The sequence below is a fragment of the Colias philodice genome, chromosome 11 (genome assembly GCF_061535455.1).
Source record: "Colias philodice isolate Cphi_HAF_F1 chromosome 11, ilColPhil1 Martin Lab GWU primary, whole genome shotgun sequence".
NCBI lineage: Eukaryota > Metazoa > Arthropoda > Insecta > Lepidoptera > Pieridae > Colias > Colias philodice.
Genome location: NC_143096.1, coordinates 10,580,175 through 10,593,936, shown reverse-complemented (window position 1 = coordinate 10,593,936; position 13,762 = coordinate 10,580,175). Strand labels below are relative to the sequence as shown.

General features: G+C 33.7%; 1 protein-coding gene across 1 annotated transcript; it reads right to left on the bottom strand.

Moving 5' to 3' along the window:
- Positions 1-988: 988 nt before the first annotated feature.
- Positions 989-12,709, bottom strand: LOC149484866 (alpha-tocopherol transfer protein-like). Its single transcript, XM_089701135.1, has 6 exons — positions 12,526-12,709; positions 5,209-5,365; positions 4,706-4,823; positions 3,927-4,061; positions 2,662-2,875; positions 989-2,238 (listed from the first exon to the last, which is right to left on the bottom strand). Exons 1-6 carry the CDS (start codon positions 12,686-12,688, stop codon positions 2,084-2,086), a joined length of 942 nt encoding a protein of 313 aa, XP_089557261.1. The 5' UTR covers positions 12,689-12,709; the 3' UTR covers positions 989-2,083.
- Positions 12,710-13,762: the final 1,053 nt, after the last annotated feature.

The following is a 13,762-nucleotide window of genomic DNA, read 5'->3' as shown; positions in this document are numbered from 1 at the left end:
TCACACCATCATTTTTCTTTTTATCATTGCGTACTAAGACCCCTGTAGAACCGCCATCCTGTTACAAATGACTCGAAATTTTGTGTCAGTATCTCCCGGTCTATTTTTATCCAAACCAGTTCTTAGATAGCGATGTGTCCAGCACTACAAACATTTATTGCAATATAATTTCAACTCTAACACTATCACATAAGGTTTCATATGGCATGCCATCAAAAGCTTAAGCACAAAAGATCCCTTTACACTTGCCACGCGGAAGGGTTGTACCGTTAGCACAATAATAGTTTCACCTTCACCTAAGACATGCAAATAAAGGGTCATTTGACTGTCCTTTCCCACACAAAGCGGTCAAACTGGTTTTGGACGAACCCTTGCAATTTAAGGGACAGTGTCTCCATAGACACCATTGTCCACAACTGGTTTGACCAGTTTCGTCCTGAGAAAGTTTTGCAAAGGTCTTCTAGGATTTTTTATTTGTCTATATATTATTATGCAATAGCCGTTAAGGACAGAAGAATAAATTAGAATAAGTGGGAAGTATTTTTTTTAATTTTGGTATTTTACATGTAGACTATCTATAGGATTTTTCGTGTTTTCCATAAAGTACATTTTTTAATAGGTAAACCTATTTTTAAAAGTATGAGACGTAATTGATGACTCCTCTTTTAGGATATTTTCAATAATATACAGTTGTAAGTATACAAAAATATTCTACACCCTTCTGATATTCAAAATAGGGGTCAAGAAGTAACAACTATTCTCACGGTGGAACACAAATGTAAGACTTAGAAATAATGTTATCTGATTTATCAACAACCGTTATTGTATTTGTTTCACATGCGGGCTGTTCATTTAAACATAATTACAAATTTTAAAAGGCAGTAGGTCAGTAGTAAATGATTTGAGCCTTAGAAAAATAATTTCATACTATACTTTTGTATTCTCCAGAAATATCGGGTTGGTTATAAATAATACGGCAATACCAAATTCTAAAGAGTATAATTTCTTCACTCGCTATTTTTTACAATAAAATATATTTAAAAAATTTAATTAAATACATAAAAATTGTTTTTCTGAGACATATTTGTAATAATTGTTTAATTAACGAGATGAACTCAATTGACTCAATATTCTTTTGCTATTTAGAATAGTAGAACATTACGAACACTATAGTTGTTAATACTCACCATTTATTACTAAGAAACATAGAATATCTTTAACACTAGCTTTTAATGCGTACCATCTCCATATTAATTCAAGATCATACTCTTTTTATTCATGTTACTTAACGGAAGGGGAGACTGCGAATATCTATTGATGTTCAAATAAAGCCACGCGCTGAGATGAAAAAGATCACCTTTTATTTACCATTTCTATAGATTTTTATAGTTCATCGCCTTAACTGTTTAATATTGAAATAATAATAATAACTGTATTTTGTAAAGATTATGTATAAAATAATAGATACATTTAAATAAGTAAATAAGTTATTATGTGTTTTAAATTGTCCTATATATGGTGTACAATAAAGAATTTTTCATTCATTCATTCATTCATAGATTTAATGGTCTTAACTTGGAATTGAATATCATCAGAGAAAATGACGGACAGTCATAAATTCAGTTGTTTATTCAGAGCTAGCGCGCAAGAGCAACTTTTGTCTCCGCAACTATTTTGATTCTCCCATCAACTCTATGGGCTAGTAAGAAAGTGCGCGCACGTAGCCACGCAACTCCCCATAGAGTTGATGGGAGAGACAAAATAGTTGCGGGGACAAAAGTTGCTCTTGCGTGCTAGCTCTTAGGTAAAGTCTCAAAAATTCATCTTTAATCATTTGACTAGGATAAAATTTTTTTCATACATCGATTACTTATTTTTATCACCGCCTATACTTTAGCTTATAAAAAACTTAAGCTTCTTATCCTCATCAACAACTTTTTAGTTATACAATTAAAATCTCTTTATAACTATAGGTACTTTCTTTACACAATCATCATGCTGAACAGTGAGCAGTGAGAATCTTATTCTTTCTTCTTTCTTTCTTATCAGAATAAACATCTAACCAGAATTTATATAATTCTAATTAGTCTAAACTCAAAACTCTAAAGGTGCCAGGCATGCCAGCATAGTCTTCGTTGAACTTGTCTCTCGATCGAAGTGTTTCGTCAGTGCCAGCTTTGTTCATTTCACGCATGTATTCCATGTTTTCTTCTGTTGCTAATTCTGATAACCAATCCTCTGAAATAGTATTTTTTTAATTAAAGATAATATATCAAAATGTGCTAGGGAGGCTTTGTACCTCGAAACTTTGAAATGTAAGCTTAAGCACTGCAACCGGTGGTAAATGGTAAAACGTGAGTAAAACTATATATACAAAAGTGCTTCTAGAATAAGTCTAATTAAATAAATAAATGTTTGAGTGTAAGATAAGTTAAGTGAAGGCAGTTTTAGGAACGAAAATCTGATATAGAAAGTGTAAATCGTGTAATAATTTCCTTCCCTTCATAATTTGGCATTTAGGTGCAGTCCAATAAATATAATAGCCGTTATCCTTCTGGGATACCAAATTAGCATATTATAATTTAACAAATTTACAAGAAAATTATAAATGTGAGGGGTTCACAACAAGCTCTACTAAAACTAAACTCAAATATTACCTACCATGAATTTCCTTGATAGGCCTTTCATATCCTCCCAATTCAGCTGGTAGAACATCTTTTCCCACGATATCATGTATCTCCTCAAACGTCTTATGAGTTGAAATCCGACTAGCCAGCTTGGGCTTTAATATTTGCTTGATGATATTCACAAAAAGATCGACACCTTTGGAATCTGATATTATATGAATGCCTTTTATTTTCAAGCCGTAGCCTTGCTGAAATAATAGAACGATTATGTATTAATTTGTTTTAAACAATAATTAAAAAAAATACATATTATCTATTTATTAAAAAAAATATTTTTAATTGGTTACTGGACTTATTTTTGCAGACGTTTGGAGGTTTATCGTCATATTTTTACTAGGTACCTACGTATCAGTTAAAACCTAATAATATTACTTAACTTATTATAATATTATCACAACTGAGAACTGAAAGTAAGAACATCTTGTATCAATGTAATATTTTCTTAATTCTAATTATCTAGAAAACATTTAATAAAAAAAAGAAAAAACAATTTCTAGGAGCTTTAAACAGCTTTGTTAAAATGGTTTATGAAGATATGTCAAGAATCGTTGATTCAAGAATCAAAGATTATGTGAAAGTTAGTTCCGCAGTGATATAATTTTATAGCATGTGAATTTGCTCATAAAATATTACAGGCGCAAGAACTTTTGCCTTGTAAACCCGTCACCCGTGAGCGTAAAAATTAATTAAATACAAGTTGTACATCAGCAAAGCAATACTTTCTTCAAATATATCTAATATTACAGGAATGCAGATTTAGACTAATTCCAATCCAAATTAAGACTCGAGTGATAAATCTATAGTAAATATTATAAAGCCGAAGGGTTTGTTTGTTTTTTTGTTTGAACGCGCTAATCTCAGGAACTACTGGTCCGATTTGAAAAATTCTTTCGGTGTTGGATAGCCCATTTATCGAGGAAGGCTAGCTATAGATCATCACGCTAAGACCAACAGGAGCGGAGCAATGCGGGTGAAACCGCGGGACACAGATAGTGGACTGATAAAATTAAATTAAATTTTTATGTTTGATTATATTTAAGAGTGTATTTTTATATTGTTTCTTTTTTTTTTGTTTGTGTTGGTGGTGGTAATTTGGTGTGCCTAATAAAATTTATTTTATTCTATTCTATTCTTAAAAATAAAACTATTACCGCACAGATAATATATCCATATATATCTAATAGTATACTACTATTACACAATACTTCAGCTCTTTAGCATTTCTGTTAAATATCTTACCATAAACAGAGATACGGCATGCCGAGTCTCAACAATATTTAATTTAGAAACGAAATGAATTAAATCCAAATTTCTGAAGTCGTAAACAATACGAAAACCGGCGATGTAATCATATCTTCTTTCATACTCTGCCAGCTAAAAACATAATTTATTAATTAAGTGTAAAAAAAACTTAAATTACTTGTGCTTTATTTTTACTAAAATATTGTACCTACATAGAATAACAATAATAAAATAGGTAATTTAAGGTAAATTTTAAAAGTATGTTATGACGATTCACGATTCAAAAGTGCTTCTGAAAATTGAATTTATAAATTGTAATATTATTCAAAGTAAATATTGTGTAATATACACATTTTACATGCTGACTACAAGTTCCTCCTATAGGAACGATATTATAAAGATGAAAGGTTTGTAATTATTATGTTTGTATGGTTTTCATGAATAAACTACTGGACCGATTTCAAAAATTCTTTCACCATTATAGAAGCTGCATCTTGACTGAGCAACATAGGCTATATTGTATTTTCAATAGGTACCAAAAATGCAATAATGTAACCCAAGGTGTAAAAAATTCCTTAATAAAAATTCTGTCATCGCGTGCGCTGTAGAATCTATTCCTTAAAAGAAACGTAAACATGTAGGTACCACGGCCACGGGCGAAGCCGGGGCGGACCGCTAGTAATATTGTGAACAGCAAACATAAAACATTCCCAATTTTTTTTTTGTTTAAAAATATCACTATTTTTGAACGTGTCTAGCTAAGAATAATAACTTACATAAACTCCATATTTAAAAAACGTAGTGAATAGTTTTGAGCTTGAAGGATTCTTGTAGGCTTTTACTACGAAAACTTGTTGGTGTTCCTTCGTTAATTTCGGGCAAATGGTCAGAATTCTGCAATAAAAATTCCTTTTTTCCTTATCTTCTCATAAAAATGTTAGAAAAATACCCGAATAATACCGACATGTACAAATAATATGTATTTAGTAGATAAAAAATAAATAAATGCACCCAGATATCCCAAAATGTCTAACATAATTTAAAATGCAAAATACAATCATGTTTCCAATTTGGTGATCAGCCCGCTGTTTTTATAACCATAAAATATTGTTTTTTTTTTGTTCCTTCATGTTAAAAAAATCTACCCTTTCCTACGATGAAATAAACAGACACACAAATACAAAATAATTATTGAAATCTTCAGTTTTTTTTTTTCAGATTTGTCAAATTGTTGTTTTAAAATTACCACAAATTAATTAAATATTTATCAAATACTTACACTGTCTCAAATAGTTCCTTAAAATCTTTTGTAAGATCTTTGTCTTCAAAGAATTCAGGCATCAAAGTTCTCATAGTGCACATTTTGTCCAAACGATTTTTTGCTTTTTCTACAGAACCTTTAGATGCTACGATACATCTCTCCAGATACGAATCAGCTAAAATTATCGAGAATATTTTCCTTAATAATTTCTATAATATTTCCCTATATGACTTATATTTAATTATAGCTCTTACAAAAATGCACTACACTTCTTTGGACATAAAATATTGTAAAAGTAATAATAAAATATTATCAGATTAATGGATATTTTAAATGCCTTACAGTTACTTCACTCTAAATGCTGTAAAATACTGACATCATAAACGTGCATTTTAAATGAAACGAGTTTAAGGACACTTTGTTAAATGTCCTTAAACTCGTATTTCATTTTTGTTCTTATATTATAAATCCAAAATTAATTCAAAGTACCGTTGGAATATTATAATACATCAAATCAATGGTGAGTATATATACTAGCATTTCTTTTTATTATTTATTTTAATAATAATTTATTCCATTGTTATCAATTAAACTGACATTTACAGATTTTAATAATTTTATAAGTGTTACAAATCTTAAAATCATACATAGTACATTTCCATAGACAAGGTTTTCTGTTATTTATAATCTACCGCCTGACAACTTAACCTCCCCTCCAGTCGGTTAGTTGTCAGTCGATCGCTCACATTTTTTGAAGAAACGATCAGCTAGCAATTGATCCTGAACAGCCGACCAGTGCGGTCAACAAGTCAGTGCCTTAGCCGTGCCTCGTGCTTGTTTTAGGATTATTTAAATCTATTATTTAAGATTGTGATTGTGAAAGATTGCGAATATTATAGTAAATAGTGAATGTAACAAGGAGGAATATTAAAATATCAATTGTGACGAAGGCGTTTTATTCCACAACCCAACAGCTTCAGAAGCGGGATAACGATAACAAGGTAATGTGACATTTTTCTTTTATATTTTTTTTTTTTACCACCGTCTTTTATTAATATATAGTTTACATGGATCATAATTATTATAAAGGATTTTTTTTTCTTTATGTATTTTAAACTATGCTTGTTAGTTAAAAGGCTTGTTATCGTCCATTTGCCCACAAATATGTGAATAAATAAATAATCCTTGTGCGTGTATCGAACGTTGATTGTTATCATTTGGCCGGGTTCACATACCCTCATAATGTTAACAAACGACGCTTTAAGTGATCTACGATCCAGATCGAATCTGGCCAGGGCACTCCCTGGTGATACGACTGTGATTTTAGATTATTTAATCGAATAATTTACAACATTACATGTACGTACGTGAATTGTTAATGCGTGGTCAGGGTACTCCCTGATAGTGTTAGCAAGACACTAGTTGAATAGTTTAGGACCTTGACAATATTTGGCCAGGGCTACTCCCTGGTAATAAGGTTGAGTGACTAAACTATCAGGTGACACGTTTATGATATTATTGTATTGAACATTATATATGTGAGTTGTTAACACGTGGTCAGGGCACTCCCTGATAGTGCTAGCAATACACAGAATTGAATAGTTTGGAATCTTGACAATATTTGACCAGGGCTACACTCTGGTAATAAGGTTGAGTGACTAAACTATTTAAAAAAAAAAAACTATACATTATATATACGTATTTTCTCTTTATTAATGATAAAGCGTATATAGAGACATCTAGTTGGATAGTTTGGAGGTACAGCACTATTTGGCCAGGGCACTCCCGGGTAGTAGGGCTGTGACACTAGACTAGTCTAATGCGGATTTTGCTATCAGTATGCCAGGGTACTCTCTGGTACTGTTCGTGAACTCCTTGATGTTTTTATGATTCGCATTTTACATTAAAACATAAAAGCTAACTCATATATATATATTTTTAATAATAATAAATGAACCTGATTCGGATTATTTTTTTTTATCAGATTGGTGATGGGCCGTGATTGGTCAAGGACTCCTTCACGCAGCCGAGACGGCAGTCGTGAGGGCAATGAACAGCGAAGCCGGCGTAGTAGAGAGCGCCGCAGTGAAAAGCGCTCAGACCGCCGCAGTCAGCGCCCAAGCCCGAACCGAAGTGCCAGTCACCGGAGCCGCCCTAACACTGAGCACCACCAAAGGAGCCCCGGTGAGCGACGTTCTAGGCGTAGTATTGAACGTCGCAGCCAACGATCTGGTGAACATCGAAGTCGTAGCCGCAGTCAGCTACGAAATCGCCACGATAGCAGAATTATGAATATTGATCGGGACCGTAGAAGTAGGAAACGTAGTAAGGACTGTTCTATTACAAGACCCCAAAAAGGTGATAAAAGCGATCTAACTAGTACTTTAATAGATTCATTTGTTGATGCGATTAAATCGATGAAATCTAGTTCTAGTGATAAATTTTCGTCTATTCACAATGTAATACCTGATTTTGATCCAATGGCAAAAGAACAGACTGTTAATGCGTGGTTATCGAAGGTTGAGGAATGTAAATTAATTTACGAATGGTCAGAAAAAGAAGTCGTGCACTACGCTCTGCCTAAACTCTCGGGAATAGCTAAAACGTGGTACCAAAGTCTCCCCACATTGCTGTATTCTTGGGAGGAATGGAAAGTTAAATTAATTGAAACTTTTCCATCTACCCAGAATTATGGTGAATTATTAACTGAAATGTTGAATAAACAACTACGGTTTAGTGAATCTCCCGAATTATATTATTACACTAAAATTAACTTACTAAACCGTTGCAACATATATGGCAAAAATGCAGTTGATTGTCTAATTTATGGAATTGAAGATAGGGGTATTAGACTAGGAGCTCAAGCGGCACAATTTTCTGAACCTGAACAGTTACTCAAATTTTTTAAAACTGTTAAACCAGGCGTTTCTAGGGATACCGAAAGATCAATTCGAGATAGGGATAAACGGCCGGTACCAAATAATTCAAATAGGTTCTTGAATAAGCCGAATAGATCCGAACCGGGTCGGATAACTTGTTTCAATTGTAACGAAGTAGGTCACCCCAGCTATAAATGCAATAAACCGTTATTAAAGTGTAGTCGTTGTAATTTATTAGGTCATTTGTCTAATGAGTGTTCTAAAATGGAACCCGCTCAAAAGCTAGATAAGGAAAAAAACCGTGTTGAAAATCTCTAGTCAACAATCGGCGAGTATTTATGCTTTTCCTATACGTATTAACGGGGTAAATGTCCAATGTCATTTAGATTTAGGAAGCGAATGTACACTAATTCGGTTGACGGACGCCCTAAATCTAGGGTTCGTTTGGACCACAAATGATTTACCTTTACTAAAAGGCCTAGGCAGTATACCGTACCAGCCTATCGGCAAGTCGTTAGTTAATATTGAGGTACAAGGAATTACTGAAAAGATATAGAAATATTAGTTATTAATGATAATCTTATTAACTATCCAGTGTTTGTAGGGCATTCATTTTCAGAACGGCCGGGTATTAAAATCACTAAAACCGTAGATAAACTGGAGATTTGTAAGACCCAAAACGCTAAAATACACTTGTTATGTAGGGAGCAAACTTATATTAACCCTGAAGCAATACAAACTGTCGCAGTATTAGCAAAACCTGAACTTTCTTGTACTGTATATGTTAGAGGTGGTATGCGGGGAAAAAAATGGTTCTGAATTCTATTTGTTTCCGGGAGAATATGAATTAAAATATGGATTAGGCTGTCTTCTTATCTTTAATCCTAGAACTAAGGGTTTAATTCTAGAACGTGAACAGTTGCTGATACGCAGTATGGTAATGAGTAATGATTGTAAATATGTAAATAACGTTAATTTCACTGACAGGAATGATATATCTGAGCCTGTTATAGGGGATAATCTTAGCGAATTAGAAAAACAAATGGAGAGTTGTAGCATACTACAGTCGTCAAACCACGGTAGAAGAGCAGAAACTTCACTCGTTTGAGTTAGAAACTCTAGCTGTGATAGCGTCATTAAACAAGTTTAGGATCTACTTGTTAGGCCTACGGTTCAAAATACTAACAGATTGTAATTCATTACGCACCACACTTACAAAACGAGATGTGATCCCGAAAATTGCAAGATGGTGGGTGCAGTTACAAGAATATGACTGTGAAATTGAGTATCGACCAGGAGATAAGATGTCACATGTGGATGCCCTGAGTCGAGCTCCATCAGACTCAAAAGTAGACGATTTGCACGTTATTGATATACTTAGTGTTACTGCTGAAGATTGGATTACTACTGTTCAATCTTCAGATGACGATATAAGGCGTATTAAAGAAATATTAAGTGATCCAGAATCCCCCAACATAGTAAGTACATTTCAAAATTACAAGTTAAAAAATGGACGTGTATACAGGATCATAGCTGATGATAATATCAAATGGGTAGTGCCTAAAGGCGCACGCTGGCAAATTGTTAAAGCCAATCACGATGACGTAGGCCATTTTGGGTTAGAAAAGACTTTAGATCGTATTCGGGCATTATATTGGTTTCCTAAAATGAGAACCTTTGTCACCAAATATGTTTCAGCATGTTTAGAATGTGCTCACCATAAGATGCCAGGTGGTGCTCGACAAGGTCACCTACATTCCGTAGAAAAAGTAGAAATCCCTTTTCACACGGTCCACGTGGACCATGTTGGGCCTTTCATTAAGAGTAAGAAGGGGAACTCATATATCTTAGTAATCATCGATGCCTTTACTAAATTTGTTTCTTTGGCTGCCGTCAAAAGTACCAAAACGTCGGAAACTATAAAAGTAATTAAAAAAAAATCTTATTGGGTATTTTGGTACTCCAACACGCCTCATTTCTGATAGAGGTAGCTATTTTACCAGCAAGAGGTTTAGGAAGTTTATACAGGCCTTAGGCATAAAGCATGTTATGAATGCAGTAGCCACGCCGCGAGCAAATGGTCAAGTAGAAAGGTCAAACCGAACTATATTGGCATCATTGGGAACCATGAACCATGGCAAAGATCCTAGAACATGGGATGATAATCTATCGGATATACAGTTAGGCATTAATACGACAATACACGACGTCACAAAAAAAAAAAAAACTCCTAGCAAATTATTATTTGGGCGTAGTTACAAATCCTTCGCAATTAAGTGAAGTAATTTCGGATGTAGGACATGGAATAGTAGACGGTAAGATTGACGATATTAGATTAGATGCACGCTGCCTGATGCAACAGCAAGCGAAGGTCAGTGAAGAACGGTATAATAGAAAAAGTAAAGCGGCAAAAGTATATAAAGTAGGTGATCTAGTGCGAATTTTGAGAGCAGTTGCATCTGGTAGCGGGCAGTCTAAAAAGTTGGAATCCAAGCTACAGGGACCGTACCGCATAATTAAAGTTTTACCAAACGACCGTTATGTGGTAGAGGATACCCCTTTATCTCGAAAAGGTAGGCGGTACGAAACTGTCGTGGCAGCCGACAAAATGCACCCTTGGTTAAATTTTAAATCGATGTCTGATAGCGATAATGACGGTGATGACAGTTGTTCTGATGCCATTGAGAATCAAAATAATTAAATTTTATACATACACATTAGGTAGTTTAAAGTTCTTTATGTATGTTGTAATACACATCCTCCTTTAAAATGACGAGTCAAGTCTACGTGTTTGGTATGAACGAAGAATGATCGACGTTTATAACAAACACATGGAATTTGAAATAGCTTGCATATTGTGGGCATGCCGGGCACAATATGCCGCCCAACGAGAACCAAAATGCAGTATATGTGTGAACAGTGAGTACCGAGTGATTTTGTATGATTATTATGGGTATGCCGGGCACAATGATGTGCCGCCCAAAACGAATAGCTTACATACTGTGGGCATGCCGGGCACAATGATGTGCCGCCCAAAACGAATAGCTTACATACTGTGGGCATGCCGGGCACAATGATGAGCCGCCCAAAACGAATAGCTTACATACTGTGGGCATGCCGGGCACAATGATGTGCCGCCCAAAACGAATAGCTTACATACTGTGGGCATGCCGGGCACAATGATGTGCCGCCCAAAACGAATAGCTTACATACTGTGGGCATGCCGGGCATGATGTGCCGCCCAAAGAGTAACAATATGCAGTCTATGTGCAAGCAGTGAGTACTGAGTGATTTTTATTACTGTTAAGGGCATGCTGGGTACAATGATGTGCCGCCCATAAGAAAGCAACAATTATTATTGTACATTGTTATTTTTGTGATCTAATTATTGTCAAATTTAAAATTTAAATGTATGAGATAGTATTATGTAATTTAAATATAACATTATGATTGTATTGCAATACCTGCATAAGGTCACTAATATGTAAAAATGTATTGGTGAGCAATAAATTATTTGAATTTGAATTAGTCCTAATCAAACGGATAGAGAAGTGAGTTTTTGTTATACAAATGTTTGTAGCGATTGTCGAAGTTGTTCCAATAGAGATATATTTATTCATTTTTTTTTTTTTCGAAATTTGTAAATCTTATCCTAGGCTTGTTTCCTTGTGTAATTTTGATTATTTGTAAAAGCTAATCATACCAATTCAAACTTTGGGAACTAGTTGTAAATACATATTATTAATTATAAGTATTTGTTTCAATTTCATGTAAGCATGGTTGCATTTTGTTTTCCATATTTTAACATTTTATTTTTGTTTAAATTTAATTCAAGCCAACGAAGGCACTCGTTGAAGATCGGATGGCCGAGCTGTTACAAATCTTAAAATCATACATAGTACATTTCCATAGACAAGGTTTTCTGTTATTTATAATCTACCGCCTGACAACTTAACCTCCCCTCCAGTCGGTTAGTTGTCAGTCGATCGCTCACATTTTTTGAAGAAACGATCAGCTAGCAATTGATCCTGAACAGCCGACCAGTGCGGTCAACAAGTCAGTGCCTTAGCCGTGCCTCGTGCTTGTTTTAGGATTATTTAAATCTATTATTTAAGATTGTGATTGTGAAAGATTGCGAATATTATAGTAAATAGTGAATGTAACAAGGAGGAATATTAAAATATCAATTGTGACGAAGGCGTTTTATTCCACAACCCAACATAAGTTAATTTAAACAATATAAACTTATAGATACTACTTAACCTACTGTTAATAATAATAGATGTGCAAATTTCATCTAATGATTTACTTAAAAATGATTTAGGTAGTTTTGAATAATACATAGACCATTTTGCATCAACAAATATCAAAAATATATTTTTTTTATATCTAATAAAAGTTTATGAACTCTGGGTATTATTTACACAACATATTACTATTAAAAATGTATACTAACGAAAATCTTTCTTCTTAAAATGCGGTTGCATTTTCACCCACTCCTTCAAAATATTAATAACTTCTTTCATTTCACCTGGCCTACTTAATTTGATTTCCTTTCTAACCATTTCAATAGTATTGGTGTGTAAAACTAAGCACTTTTTATTTGCAATTTTATCCATTTTATGCACGTGTTCTCACTTTGAAATGTTATTACAGTATGATTAACTATAAAGGGTTCAGCATTTTTTAATTTTCGTGTTATTACGTAGACATATGCATAAATTTAAATAATGTTTATTAATTACGTAAAAAAATTTCTCACGGGCAATTGTAATGATATAAAAAATTACAATATTATGTTTTACATTGATTGCGTCTAACGGCGTTTTTGTTAGAATCACTACATAGTATAAAACAAAGTCGCTTTCCCTGTCCCTATGTCCCTATGTCCCTTTGTACGCTTAAATCTTTGAAACTACGCAACGGATTTTGATGCGGTTTTTTTTAATAGATAGAGTGATTCAAGAGGAAGGTTTATATGTATAATAATATCCATTAAGTAGTGGAGAAGTACTGTTATTTTTGAGGTTTCTAATGTGATGTCGTAAAAAATTACATTTATTCCGCTTACATTGCAAACGCAGGCTGAACCCTACGAGTTTTATCAAAATAATGTACTAAGTATTATACACATTGAAAAGGTCTACAGAAAAGTCCGCGATGGCATATGTCTATCTCTTATGGATAACCCACAATAACTTTTTTTTGTCATTTACTTTTTACGACAAATAATGGCTAATTTTCGAAGCGATTTTAACCAATACAGCATTAATCCTTAAGCAATTAAATACCATGGATACATTGTTCATTTAATATAGATCTATATGGCCCTTTACACCGCATGATTTAAGTGAATATTTTCGAAGATATTACAGATTTAAAAATTGCGGGACGTAGCGTTTGCGGCCGCCCGGCTATGTATTTTATACCCGTGCGAATTGCGATGCCGGAGCGGGCCGCTATATTTTTATACCTATACAACGTTCACAATTTTTCTGTAGTGTATTTAGTATCAGCATTGCACCCGTGCGAAGCCGGGGCGGGTCGCTAGTAAAGAATAACCTTTCTTTTGGCTGCATTTTAGTAACAAAGATTTTCGTCTTTTCATAATATTTTTTTACCAATTTATTTATTTTTATTGTTTATTTTAATAATAATTTATTCCAATGTTATCAATAAAACTAACATTTACA

Coding starts and splice junctions, on each gene's coding strand:
- LOC149484866 (XM_089701135.1), bottom strand. CDS start 12,688: ATGGATAAAATTGCAAATAAAAAGTGCTTAGTTTTACACACCAATACT. Junction 4,062..4,705: donor TTTTTAAATATGGAGTTTAT/GTAAGTTATTAT, acceptor TTATGTTTTTAG/CTGGCAGAGTATGAAAGAAG. Junction 2,876..3,926: donor ATGCCGTATCTCTGTTTATG/GTAAGATATTTA, acceptor CTATTATTTCAG/CAAGGCTACGGCTTGAAAAT.